The 14,733-nt window shown below is 37.1% G+C and overlaps 1 protein-coding gene across 1 annotated transcript; it reads right to left on the bottom strand.

The window, feature by feature from the left end:
• Nucleotides 1-21: 21 nt before the first annotated feature.
• Nucleotides 22-1,195, bottom strand: LOC144664976 (uncharacterized). Its single transcript, XM_078526167.1, has 3 exons — nt 1,108-1,195; nt 451-582; nt 22-287 (listed from the first exon to the last, which is right to left on the bottom strand). Exons 1-3 carry the CDS (start codon nt 1,190-1,192, stop codon nt 22-24), a joined length of 483 nt encoding a protein of 160 aa, XP_078382293.1. The 5' UTR covers nt 1,193-1,195.
• Nucleotides 1,196-14,733: the final 13,538 nt, after the last annotated feature.

Below are 14,733 nucleotides of genomic sequence, written 5' to 3'. Positions count from 1 at the left end.
TGGCATTAACTTAAATTTATATTACACATAAATTGGCATTAATATTCCATATAAATTCGCTACAATGCTTTTCCATCCAAACTTGTTCAGTATATCAAGTGTAGCATGTGCGTAGTCTTTGTATTCCGCTGACATCTGAATCGCTCTTTCACATTGGTCGCAGGGCCTACTGTCGCCATGGAGACGGATAAGAGGAATTCCTGTCACTTCAGAGAGTGAGCATGCGGACGGCTTTGGGAGGTTTCCTTCGATAAGTACAACAACATTTTGTTGAAGAAGCAACGAGGCTGAAAAATTATTATTTGAAAATCAAAAAGTTGTAACAAAAATAGTTAACGATTTTTTTTCAAGATAAACCAGGTAAACAAACAAAGAAGCAAAATGATAGTCTCAGGAATAATGCTTAAGGACAAACAGTCATGGTAGTAAAATGGATTTTAAAGGTCTTACCTTGATTAAGGAGATTGCTCTTTTCTGGTGGTTTGAGCTCTTTAAAGGTTACTGAAACATTGTTCACATAAGATTTCTGATTGACGAAGAAGTTTATTCCCTCATATTCTGCCGGGGACACATTGAGAATACCTGCATGTGGTCACAAAAGTGTAAAAAACCATTACTAAATTTTGTACAACCGTCAAGCGTTCCGACAGATAGGAACAACAAGTAGACTTATCACATCCCACAGACAATTGTAAGAAAAAAATGCTTTATATGCATAGGACAAATTCCCTATTATTAATATCATAGAGCAGTTTTCAATTGAGTGTCGTAAAACCAAAACCAAAGTAATTACTCTGGCCAATCGCAAAGGACACATACAATCCAGTTAACCAATCAACACTCGAAGCAAATACACGTAGCCGACGCGAAGCGCAGGAAAACGTGCGCGAGCGAGTCACAATTGGTTTTGGTTTTAATTCTGATTGGTCGAGAAAGTGGCGCGAGATTTTTTGATCAATCACTGAGCGTAGTAATGCAAAACCAAAGCAAACGCAAATTACTTTCGACACCTAAGTGAAAACCGCTCTAAAAGGTATAAATATTCTATACAAATACAAGGCGAGTTTGATTATTGGAAAGAAATGAGTATGTCCCTCAGTTACTTACCGCAAGTAAATGTTCTGTTTGATGTAAACACCTTGGCTACGAATGACACAATAATTAGCAACGCAGTGTTGATAGTCGTTTCCATGGTAAATCTAACAAAAAAAAAGATACACCTAATTGCAGTAAGGTTGTTATAGACATTTTCGCGAAAAAAGCTAAAAGAAAGCAATTCCTGACATTTTTCCAAATTTTTGCGACGACAAACTTCCCCTTCTGAATATAAAATCAACGAGGGTCCATAATGGTGGTCGTTTCCTCGACTGATGTCTACATTTAAACGATAATTCTGAGCTGGTGGTGGCGTTCGGAAATAGAAATCAACAAAAAACTGATTCTCACATGGAGAACTGCAGATGTCGCCTCGGAGCTTCAAGGTATTTTCAAATTTAAATATCGAAATCGATCTCTTTCGGTGCCCCGCTTCACTACAGTTACGCACGGAAAGCATTCCATTAGATATCTGGGACCGAAGCTCTGGGGCCGGCCGCCTGACGACGGATGACAGAAACTGTCAGTCACTAAGGACATTTAACGGTTTCTAGCACTTTCTAGCTCTTATACTTTGACGCGTCAGTACTACAAATCTTTATCAGTTTATGCTACAATAATGGTAACAAATGCCCAGTGATTGGTGAATATGTTGTGGTTACTTTCGTTACGTCAATGGTTACTATAGCAACAGCATAACCTGTTAATTTTGGCTTTAAGTGCTTATAACTGAAAAACGAGCTCGATGACCCCCATTTTTTATTATTGAACATTGATCAGTATGTTAAGATTCAACTTTCTACAAAGTTAAAAAAAATTCTTTGAAGCAGTTTCAGAGCCAACCTAAAATTTTGAGAAATTTAAGAGAGAGAAAGAAACTTTTCCTTAAGAAGTTTAAGAGTCCCTCTCACAGTGTGTCCAACTCAAACAAAACCAACTCAAACGGATAGAAACCTAACGACTCCTGAAATTACTCTCGTGCTGCAAACAAAAGAAGATGGCCGCCCTCGTCCCAGTCCTTTTCCGTGTCGAAGCAGTAGGCCCGAATGATATTCTTGTACGTCTGATGAAACCTTTTAAGTGAGCCTTGACTATATGGATGGTAGTCAGATCAGTTGTACTGATTTATGCCTAATTCGTGCATTACTTGCTGAAAAATACCAGACATGAAGTTTAAACCTTGGTCGGACTGGATGGACTTCGGGAAGCCAATCAGCGAGAAGAATTTGGTCAAACCCTTGAAAATGGTTTGGGTCTTGATATTTCTCAGAGGAATGGCTTCAGAGAACCGGGTGAAGGCACACATGATTGTCAACAGGTACTGATCTTGTTCTCGGTAGAGGACCAACAAAATTAATCTTTAACGATTCTACTGAATGGTTCTTCAAAAGCAGGGATTGGCTGAAGTGGTGCTTTTGGAATTGACTGGTTAGTTTTTCCTACGAGTTAACAGGTATGACAAGACCTGCTAAATTCAGCTACATCGTTCTTCAATTCGGGCCAATAGAAAATGACTTAGTATCTTCTGATAAGTCTCGATGACCCCAAGGGGTCCAGCAAGTGGAGTTTCATGTGCCAAGCCGAGAATCTCTTCTCGGTAGGCTTTGCATAGATGATGACAACATGGCACTCTACAGCCCACTTATCCTTTGCAGAAACATCAGGTGGTCTCCACTTTCGCATCAAAACACCATTTTTGTGGGGGCACAGCCCGCACAATGGTATCGACTGCGGGATTTATTTATTTATTTATTTATTTATCTAGGGGCAACCGCACAAACAAGATAGTGACAATCATTTTTGCGATTTTCGTGGTCGGTTATAACATTAAAACTTTATTTCACTGTTATCGACTCTCCGAGATCATCCGTTTACATGTAGTTAAAAAACACCATGAACGCCACATCCATGGAAGAGGAAGAGTAGAGCAGTACTACTTCTTCGGGGAGTGTCAAGCACATAAGACCCTCGCCCTGAGTGACACATAAATTGCAGACAATAGGCTACCCTAATACCAAACTCTGTAGTAGCTCGATCATGGAGACTATACGGAGCGGAATATCCTCTTTGACCATGTCAATGAGACGTGTGCCCGTGTAAATGTCATATTTTGAAAGAAACATCTTCAAACTGGATACAGAGTGTCCGAAGCAAGTCTTCGAAATTTAAAAGTATGTTTTTTCAAATGTTTAATTTCGCCCATACTTTTAAGAAATCTCGCTAATATTTTGAAAGGTACGATTTTCTTTAACTTCCTAAACATGCACGACAGTGACCATACACCACTTATATATCAAACAACGTAGCTCCTAGCTTCCTACTCAACAAAGGAATTGTATTGTGTAGAATTGTTGCTGGACGCACACAGTTGGCTTTTTGCCCAGCAAACTAGTACTAATTAAGATAAAGATATACGAACGAGAATTTCGCTCGCATAGCGACCCCTTACTCCCTCGACGAAACAACTCAATGTAAACAATAAAAGTAAGTTAGACTTTTGATGCATTTAACCAACAATTTAAGCAATGAGATGTGCCCGCACACACTCAAGATAAATAAACTGAACTCTTGCCGATCAAAATAAATGTTAGCAAGTTTTAAGAAAATATATAAGCAAGACGTTTGCTCGTACACGCTCGAGATAATTTAAAAGTAATTTTCCCCCAAAAGAGCAAGCGAGACTTTTACTCGTAATGAAAAAAAAAAAAAGGAAAAAGAAAAAAAAAAATGAGTTCCGTCCAGATTTGAACCAACGACCGGGACATACAGCATGTGGAACTACTCACTCCCAAATGAGCTATTGTAACGTTTTACGGTACAGAAATTTTTTTGGATTATTTATATATTATATTTGAACAAGCTTTAAAAAATCGTTAATTGTTCAGCTATGAGTAAACAGATTGCTTTAAACGAACGCCTCTATTTTAGCCAGTCATACAGAGATAATGTCCACCAAATTTCGTTAATATTGAATGGGAGCGAATTATTTATATATATGCAAAAAAATTAGTTTCACCTGGGGCATAACAGCATGATTTCTCGGTGGTGTTTTTTTTTTCTACACTACAAGCGTTCCAATTCTATCGACGGTTGAAGTCTCTCTGAAATAGCCGGCGTTCGAACTCAACATACTGAAATATCAAAATTTACTGTTGCGTTTGTTAAAATAAAACGGCATACTCAGAAAAAAAAAAATGATTATAGCATCCGTTTGCATTTGAACCAACGACCAAGGCATACACAACTTCCGTAGAAGTGTTCTCTACCAACTGAGCTATCGTAACTTTGCATGGTACAAACTATTTTGTTTTGTATATTTGAATATTATATTGGACGCGCTTGGGAAAAAAATGTTTAACTACTCGGTTATGATTAAACAAAACCCGAAAAAATCGCTTTGTTTTAGCTTGTCGTACAGAGAGAATTTCCACCCAATTTCTGCTCTGCATGTCGCAATAATATTCAAGCGCAGCAAATGATTGAAATATATGCAATTACAGAGCATATATGGGCACGTTGCACAGAATTGCTAATTTCTTGACTCTTGAAAGATCAACACCAAAAACCAAAATGTAGTGATATTAAGAGCCGTACAGAGAAACTTCATGCCAGATTTTAGAATGAAAGGTGAAATATTCGAGCCGTAGAATTATTTAATCACAAAGATGATTTACATAATTACAGAGCAATGTATAGGAACATTACAGAATCGCAAATTTCTCAACTCTTAAAAGATTTGTATCAAAAACAAAAATGTACGGTTATTAAGAGTCGTACAGAGATACTTCATGCCAGATTTTAGACTGAAAGGTGCAATATTCGAGCCGTAGAATTATTTAATCACAAAGATGATTTACATAATTACAGAGCAATGTATAGGAACATCACAGAATCGCAAATTTCTCAACTCTTGAAAGATTTTTATCAAAAACAAAAATGTAGGGTTATTAAGAGTCAAACAGAGATACTTCATGCCAAATTTTAGACTGAAAGGTGTAATATTCGAGCCGTAGAATTATTTAATGGCATTTATCTAATTTTTACAGAGCAATGTATGGGCACGTTGAACACAATTGCTAATATCTCGGCACTCGAAACATTTTCATCCAAAACAAAACTGTAGGGTTATAAAGAGTCATACAGAGATACTTCATGCCAAATTTAAGACTGAAAGGTGCAATATTCGAGCCGTAGAATTATTTAATGGCATTTATTTAATTTTTACAGAGCAATGTATGGGCACGTTGAACAGAATTGCTAATTTCTCGGCACTCGAAAAATTTTCATCCAAAACAAAAAGGTAGGGTTATAAAGAGTCATATAGAGATACTTCATGCCAAATTTTAGACCGAAAGGTGTAATATTCGAGCCGTAGAATTATTTAATCGACTTAATTATTTAATTTTATTTATTTTATATCTTGTTTGTGTAATTAATTTTATTTATTTTATATCTTGTTTGTGTAATTATTTATTTGTGTGTGGGTTTGCTTGTGTCACGTGGTCTTCTGCGAAAGCGCCTGAGGCCGGAGACGGGAAAGAAAATGAGAGAGAGCCTGGGGATGAGGTCGTGTCGAGTAGAAAACTAGAAATCGGCCATATTGGATTTTGGCGTGTCGTCTCGTGTGGTTTCTTTTTAGACTGTTTTGATAGAATTTGACGGCGTTCATTTTCGCTGGAGTTTCCAAGGTAAGTTCTTGTTTGTCTTGCTTGTTTTGGTGTATTATACCATATCAATTTCTTTTCATGCCTCGCAAATGTTGCTGTGATTGCGTTAGATAGAAAAGGCTTGTTATTGTTGTTTTTTGATTTCAGCTGTTCCTGTAATTGCTCGTCATTACAGCAGCTCAGGAAGTCATACTTGCCAACATTTCGTTTGGTTGGAAGTCTGTGCAGGTTGCACATCAATTCAAGAAGAGCTTTTACGCTTACGAAGCCAATATTCACTCAGCTTGATCCTCACTGAGGTAGCACGTGATATTACTGAAATAGCCACTGAAAAGCAATACTACTGAATACAGCCTGAAATGGACACTGGAAATAATACTGAGTCACATTTCACTTGCTCAGTCATCTATATTTTAAAAACCGTAGCTGGAGATTCAAAAGACTATGGGGATGTCAGTTGAACCATATTGGTCCAGGATCGGCAGTCATGACAACTTTGTTAACACAAAGCTGGTCTTGTCACGTATAAGAGAACAATTTTGGAACGTGATGTTAATGATGTTTTATTTGAATGTGTTTTACTTACCAACGTTGAAACAAGTTGTTGGACAATACACAATGTGGAACGAAGTGAAGGTTTGGTTCACACAAATGACATTCTACAATATTTATAATCAATTGATTATAAGACAAGCAAATGATGTGGAGGAAAATCCAGGCCCTACAATATTTGATATCATTGACCCAACAAAAACAGTATATGCTGACTACAGCTAAGGAAATGAATCTCTCTTTGGAGAAAATGCTAGTAAGCAATGTGTAGCAATGTCACTTAGTGCTATTATTTATCATCATATAGAAGATGTTAATTTGTGGACTTCTTCAACTTTGAATAATATTTTGGGTTTTGGAAATAACCTGTACACTTCTATAAGATATTCTGTGCGAACAAATGATTATTTGCTCTTAACTGATGTGCCAGGCATTGTTTCAATTTTTGACAAATTGTATACATTTACATTACAATTCAGTGAGTCGTTAACAGGAAGTGTGTTTATGACATCTAACGATGGCCTGTTTATGTCTCTTCAAAATTCACTTCAAGAGGTTTTTTTTACAGCAAAACTACAATTGTTGTTTGCTAACTATTGTTAGTATAAACTCAGCTGGGTTCTATTGGAAACCCGCGAATCTGATTGGTTCTCTCATTGATTTCTATTCGCCGATAGAACACAATCGCGCGCGCGTTGCTCTTTACAGGGTCAATTTTTCTTTATTTTTGGCTTAAAAGTACATAAAATTGTAGGGTTTGGACTACAATTCTTTACAGTTTCTACAAAAACAATTAGACTACTCGCCCTCGTTTTCTATGAGCGATAGTCAGCTCGGCTGCGCCTCGTTGACTATTTGCTCATAGAAAACGAGGGCGAGTAGTCTAATTGTTAAGTATTAATACACCGTCGAGATATGGCCACCGGAATACATAATTAACTCCATCTGTTTTCTCGTGTTTGGAAATCGTGATCAAACACACACTCGTTTTTGAAATAGTACTTCAAGTTGTTACCAACAATTTAACCACTCCTTTTATACACGATGATTTTTTGGTATTAAATGTATACCTTAAGGCTACTATTTATTGCGATTCTTAAATTTTGCCATTTGGGAAACTGCGTATTTTGCGAGTGTTTCGATTTTGCGACTTTTCAACGATTTTGCTGAGACAAATACAACCGACTTCAGCACTTGAGAAAAAATAATCCCGACAATGAAAAAAGAGTGATGAACAGGGCAAGAATTGGAATTCATATTTGTTGAAGAAAGATAAGGTAGTTATTTTTGGTAGGGAAACACAAAAAGTAACGTACTAATCTCAACAAGAACACTTTGTCAAAAGAAAAAAAACGTCAAAAAGCGTCCTTTTTTATCTTGCTTAAACTGCAAATGTACTAAATGAATTCACAAAAAGGAAGAATAAAATTTGGAATTATTAAGCCCCCACACGTACGCATTGCGGACCTATTTTTAACATTGTAGCAGACAGGATTACTTGAAATGTCATTTTCATCTACATTTCTTCGAACAAACAAACATGAAATATTTGGGTCTTTGTACTACCCAGCAATGACATTCCCTTTGAGAGACTTTCCCCGTAATCAGAAAAACTTGAAATGTTTGGAAGGTCAGTCTCTTTAACTTGACTCAAAAATTTGTCAGTCAAGTCAAAATTAGGGTTGATGTCATCTTCAGTAGGAATTTTCTTACTCGTGGCTCGAGTAACTGCACATGATGAATACAAACCAGTAATCTCCTTTTCAATATGATCTGGAGTTTGAATAAAACATGGGTTTTCAGTAACAAGAGGGTTGATGACTACCTTTTTCTTCGCAAGGACATTTCCAAGAAGAAAATGAGCCCCATCAAAAGGTAAAGAAGGTCTAGTTACCAGGGTCACAGGTTCAGATACTAAATTTGAATCTGTGAATCTTCTGTGATGTGATTTCTTGGAGAACCAGACGGGCGTAAATCTGAGGAAGATGGATTTTGGGGGCTGGGAGGAAAGGACTGGTGACGCTTACCAGCAAATGACTGCTTGTGAGTCAGTGAGTAATCGTCAGCTAGACGAGCAGCACTGTCTAGATTTTCGGGTTTTTTGTTTATCGATAAAAGTTCAGACATCACTGTGAATGCACCTCTTAAATTCCTCAACTAAAATAAGCTGTCTTAGCTTATGATAATCTCAATTTATTTTCTAAGAAGAACACCGACGATCAAATAATTGCTCTTTTAATCTTGCAAATTCTTCATAGGTCTCGTTGTTTTCTTTCTCGTAATTGCGAGATTTCTCCGGCACTAACTCAGACCCCTTAAGTATTAGTGGCTTAACAAAGTCATACTCCATAGCTTGATCTACTGATAACTGGGTGTAGATTTCACAAGCTTTACCAATAAGAACACTTTGCAATAACATATGCCTTTGTGCTTTCATAGCGAGAAATTCCCGATGTTCTACAAAGCCGTTGCAGGCATTCTCGTCAACGATCAATTCCTGACACATCTTTTTGAGTTCATTACCGTTTGAAGTAAGTTTAAAGAAGTTAGTTTTTAGATAAGTTTTAAAAAGTAGTTTTTAGTTTAGTTTTTTTTTAAGTAATTCTACGCAACGGACTAAAGCATCCGTTTCGACTTCATTAGATACCTGAAATACATGAAATATCTTTGGCATTTGAATCTAATGTCATTTTTTTCAGTTCCCCCCCCCCCCCCCTCCTGTCTTTCCTAGAAATTTACATATTACCTCCCTCTTTTAGGCTGCAAGTTTACATTGTGCCCCCGCCTCTAGTTTCCCTGCACTCTCCCCCTCCTGATAATTATTGCACAGTCCATATTATGTTAAAATAAAACTTTTCTCGTCGATTTCTTAACTTCCAAATTTAAATGTTTACCCAGGGAAAGGGGATCACCTTTTTTAAAATTATCAAAAGCCTCTCGAGGTCACGTGATGCCGCGGTTCTGAACACACGCTTTATCAAGTGCTCCGCAAAATCAGCACTTTATTTCAAAATTAACTAAGGAACTACCAACTTTTTCGACCATTTTATTTGCTGGCTTGTTGCGTTAAAGCATGCCCGACCCAGTGGACCCAAAAACTGAGAAAAACAAGAGCGAGAAGAAAAGGCTCAGAGTGAGCTCAACTGAAGACAACGAAGACAGCGACGCCATTGTTGAACTGACGGTGTCGGAATTTCAACGCATCATCACCAGAGTTACAAAAATTGAGGAGGAGGCGAAACACCGCGAGGCACGTATCGCTCATCTGGAGAAAGAATTAATACTGGCCAAAGAAGAAATTAAGAATATTAAAACCACATCAACAGAGCTTGGAGAGTCTCTCCAATTCACACAGAGGGAACACGAAGAGGTTTTCGAACGCATTAACGAGTGCGAACGCGAACAAGCTGCACACGACAACGACATAATTAAGCAAGAAATCTATAGTCGCAGATGGAATTTGATATTCTACAAAATACCCGAGCGACAGGAGGAAAACTGCAAAGCGTTGGTTAAACAAGTTCTCATTAAAGATCTCAAAATGGATCCGTCAGAAGTACAGTCAGTTATGTTCTGCGGTGTTCACCGTTTAGGAAAACGCAGCAGAGGTCGAACAAGGCCCTTAATTGCCCGCTTCACATGCCGTGCCGACAGAGACAAAGTCTGGAAGCTACGACGAAACCTCAAAAACTCTCATGTAAATCTCGGAGAAGATCTTCCGAAGCGCGTCCAAGATTTGAGAAAAGATGTCCTAGTCCCGGCTATGAAGAGAGCGAGAAGAGATCCAAGAAACAAAGCGCATGTAAACGGGGACAAACTTATTGTCAACGGAAAAGCCTACTTTCATTTCAACATCCCTGCCCGCTGGCTAAACGCCGAACAAGAAGATCAAGACGCGGAACATGACGAAGAATCACCGGATATAAACGCTTCGGCGACAGACTTTACATACGAAACAACGGTCGAGTAAGTACTAACTTTCACGAAGCGAACCTTCGTAACACTTATCTACTTATTTATTTGTTTGGTTCCTTTTTAAAAAGTAGACCTTTTTTTCCTGTGCGGAGCACCGCTAGATTTTGTCTATAAAATATTATTCCTTGATGACCAACACGCACACCGATTACCGAATTTGCGTTCAGGCCTTTAGAGCCTATTTTATTTTACTTAAAATTATTTCTCGTGGTAATAGTTGTTTCAATGTTTTTGTTCTTTGGCTTTTTAGTTTTGTTTGTATATCATATACTGCTTCCACCTTATGCAAATTCTACCAGATTCATCAAATACCATCTGAAAATGCTAATTTCTTTCTTACACCTTTGCAAATTTATAACCATTCAACAACTATGACGAATCAACCTACTTTTCCTATCTACAAATCCCCAAGAGGAATGTTGTCAAAGGTACATCATGTTTTCTGGTCTTCAAAAGATGCCATTGTTACTTTTTCTTTGGAATATTCACACTAAACCTGAAATGTCTCTCTCTTAATGTAAGAGGGCTAAATAAATCGATAAAAAGACGCTCCATCTTTAGGTGGCTTCACAAACAAAATAAGGATGTTATCTTTCTTCAGGAAACGTACAGCTCCAACGAAACCGCTAAAATCTGGGAAACAGAATGGGGCGGAAAAGTTCTTTTTAATCACGGAACATATCACAGCAGAGGAGTAATGATCCTATTTAACCCCAAATTAGATTGCCAAATTGACGAGGTAGTCCGAGATAAAAACGGAAGGTTTCTTAGCACAAAGATCACTCTTGATGATTGTCAAATCGTTTTAACCAATGTTTACGCTCCAAACGACACTAACCAACAAGTTCTCTTTTTTAAGGAGATTCAAAAATCTCTCAGCAAGTTCGCGCAAGAGAAATTTATTATTGGTGGTGATTTTAACTGCGCTCTTTCACCAAGTGACAAAGAAGGAGGGAATCCTACTTCAAAAAAACAATCCGTCATTAAAGAAATCGATAATTTATGTCACCTTTACAGTTTGTGTGACATTTGGCGCTCCTTAAATCCGACTGCAAAACAATTTACATGGAGAAACAAGTCTTTTAAGGTCCAGTGTCGCCTAGATTACTTTCTAATATCGAAAGAGCTTAGTAGCACTACAATCAAATGTGATATTTTGTACGCTCCAAATACAGACCATTCTGCGATACAATTACATCTATTAAGCGAAGAGTTGAAACAACAAAAGGGACCTGGCTTTTGGAAATTTAACTCTTCCCTTCTTGAAGATAAGCAATACGTCTCTGACTTGCGCAAAAACTTAACAAACTTCATAGAAAAGTACCGAGACGTTGAAGACTTAGGCCTAAAATGGGATCTTGTCAAAATGGAAATTAGAGGTTTTACTGTCAAATTTTCAAAAATCAAAGCAAGAAGAAGACGAGATGAAGAAGTTTTCCTCCAAAAGAAAATCAACGAATTATTTACAAAAGCCGAAAAGAATAGAAACAACAGGCCAATAATTTGTGAACTTAATTCTACTCGAGCTCGTCTAGAAAAAATAATGGCACTTAAAACTCGCGGCACCATCATCAGGAGTCGCGCAAGATGGCATGAACAAGGAGAACGCAACAACAAATATTTTTTAAACCTTGAAAAAAGAAACCACTCCAGAAAGTTAGTCTCTAAACTGAAGCTACCGAACGATTCTGTCATAACTAACCAGTTTGACATTTTAGAAGAACAAAGTAAATTTTATAAATCGCTATATACCTCGCAACACGCGGAAAATGTTAAGAAACCGGAAGAGGGCGTTTTCTTTAATCCCAGCAACATCTCAGCTTTATCGGACCATGAACAGGCTCTATGTGAAGGTTTGATTACAGAAAATGAGGCTTTCAAAGCACTCAAAGAATTTGCAGCAGCCAAAACTCCGGGTACCGATGGTCTGTCGACTGAATTTTTAAAATTTTTCTGGCCTGAGCTTAAATCTCTAATTGTTGAAAGTTTTAATTATGCTTTTCTTAACGGTTCCTTGTCGATATCCCAACGACGAGGTATAATTTCGCTTATTCCCAAAAAAAATAAAGACAAAACCATCCTTGAGAACCTAAGACCAATATCTCTTTTAAACGTTGATTACAAAATTCTCACTAAAGTTTTGGCTAATCGTTTAGAAAAGGTATTACCTAAAATAATAAATCCCGACCAAACCGGTTATGTGAAAGGGCGATACATTGGAGAAAATATCAGATTGATCCAAGATTTGATGTTCCATTTGGATAAAGAAAATTCGCCTGGCATCGCCGTTTTTGTCGATTTCCGGAAAGCCTTCGACACAATTGAGTGGAACTACCTGGAGAAGGCTCTCACACTCTTTAACTTTGGGCCCGATTTCCTACAATGGTTCAAGACTGTATATTCAAATATTTCTAGCTGTATTCTCAACAATGGTCACGCTTCTCACTTCTTTTCTTTAACTCGTGGAGTGAGACAAGGCTGTCCAATATCAGGCCTTCATTTTGTTATTGGTCTTGATCTTCTCGCAAGAGCCATCAAAAATCACGATCTTATTAAAGGAATTACAATAAGAAACCATGAAATAAAAACCACCATGTATGCAGATGACACCACAGTCTTTCTTAGCGATACAGAATCTGTTCCCCATTTACTCGAACTGCTAAACCAATTTAAGGTTGTCTCCGGCCTAGAAGTCAATTCCACCAAAACCGAAGCTATGTGGCTCGGCAAATGGAAAAATAGATGTGATACACCTTTCAATTTTAAATGGCCCGTCGACCCCATCTGCGCTTTAGGCGTCTTCTTTTCCTACGACACCACAAAAGCGGATAAGCTTAACTTCGACGAAAAGTTGCGAAGTATGGAAAAAGTTTTGAATATTTGGAAAAATAGGAAACTGACTTTAATTGGCAGAATAAATATCGTTAAAACTCTAGCCTTATCCAAATTAATTTTCAACAGCTCTAACCTCAGTTTACCAAAGGACTTGCCTGACACGATCAACAACATGATTTTTAATTTTATTTGGGAAGGTAAACCTCCCAAAATAAAGAAAACTACAGTCATAGGACAAAAAAACAAAGGCGGCCTAAAAATGATTGACTTTAAGGTAATGGAAACCGCTTTAAAAATCTCATGGATTAACAGGATACACCAAAACTCTTCCTCCTCCTGGAAAATTCTCATTGAACATTTCTTTAGGCAACATGGCGGCCTTTCTTTCCTATTAAACTGCAGATACAATTCAAGGCAACTTGATCTAAACAATGCACCACCCTTTTACCAAGTGATATTAAAGCATTGGCAGGAAAACAAACATATTATCTCAGAAGACAATATTAAACGGCAAAATGAAATTATATGGAATAATAAAAACATCTTAATAAACAAACACATGATCTATTTAAAACAATGGCACCAAAGCGGCATTACCTTTATTAGCGACTTGCTTGATGATGATTTTAGTTTCTTATCGCATACCACATTTCAACAAACTTTTCAACTGAAAATCCCGTTCACAACTTATTATGGTCTAATAAACGCAATTCCACCAAGCTGGAGATGCGAAATCAAAGCAGCAAAAGACCAATTTGAAAACGAAAATGCGTCGCAAGAATCCCCTTTACGCAATATTATTAACACCCGTTCTGTTTATGCAGCTATTACGGATCATTACTTCCAACCTCCAACTGCTGAACAAAGACTTCTACGGTATGGTTTCTCCCAAGAAAGCCTAAAAAATGTTTACAACTTCCCTTTTGCAATTACGATCGAAACAAAGCTTCAAATCTTTCAATATAAAATCATCCATAATATACTTCCTACCAGGTATTCGCTTTTTCGTATGAATTTATGCGACTCTGAAACTTGTCATTTATGTAAAACGCAGCCGCAAACATTGCCTCATCTACTCTACCGATGTCCAAAAATTTCTAATTTCTGGACTGCATTTCAAAAGTGGTGGTCCGAAAAACAACAAAATACAATTACTCTTTCAGAACGCGATATCCTTTACGGCTGGCATGACAACGCCATACAAACAAAAGATATTTTAAATTACATATCACTTGTAGCTAAGTATTATATCTTTTGTACGACCCAAGACTGCGATGATGTACCTTTTGACGGCTTTCCTCCTTTTCTAAAAAACAGATTGGATACTCTACAACATATTGCAGTTAGAAATAAAACTATTAACAATTTCGAATTAAAGTGGAAAGACTTTATGTAAGCTTATTTCCTTGTTTATTTATTTCATATTTTTTCATTTACTTTATTTTCCTATGTACCTGTACCTTTATTTTCATATGTAAATTGTAACAGTTTATAAACTACGTAACTTAATTGTAACTTACGTCTGCTCTTTTTTTTTTTCTTACACTGTAACATTTGTACAATGTTAAAATGGCAATAAAGATATTAAAAAAAAAAAAAAAAAAAAAAA

This window comes from Oculina patagonica, chromosome 9 (assembly GCF_052425735.1).
Source record: "Oculina patagonica isolate OP01 chromosome 9, crgOcupat, whole genome shotgun sequence".
Lineage (NCBI taxonomy): Eukaryota > Metazoa > Cnidaria > Anthozoa > Scleractinia > Oculinidae > Oculina > Oculina patagonica.
The sequence above is the reverse complement of the archived record's forward strand: the minus strand, read 5'-3'. Positions and strand labels throughout refer to the sequence as shown.

Coding starts and splice junctions, on each gene's coding strand:
- LOC144664976 (XM_078526167.1), bottom strand. CDS start 1,192: ATGGAAACGACTATCAACACTGCGTTGCTAATTATTGTGTCATTCGTA. Junction 583..1,107: donor AAACAGAACATTTACTTGCG/GTAAGTAACTGA, acceptor GACCACATGCAG/GTATTCTCAATGTGTCCCCG. Junction 288..450: donor GAGCAATCTCCTTAATCAAG/GTAAGACCTTTA, acceptor ATAATTTTTCAG/CCTCGTTGCTTCTTCAACAA.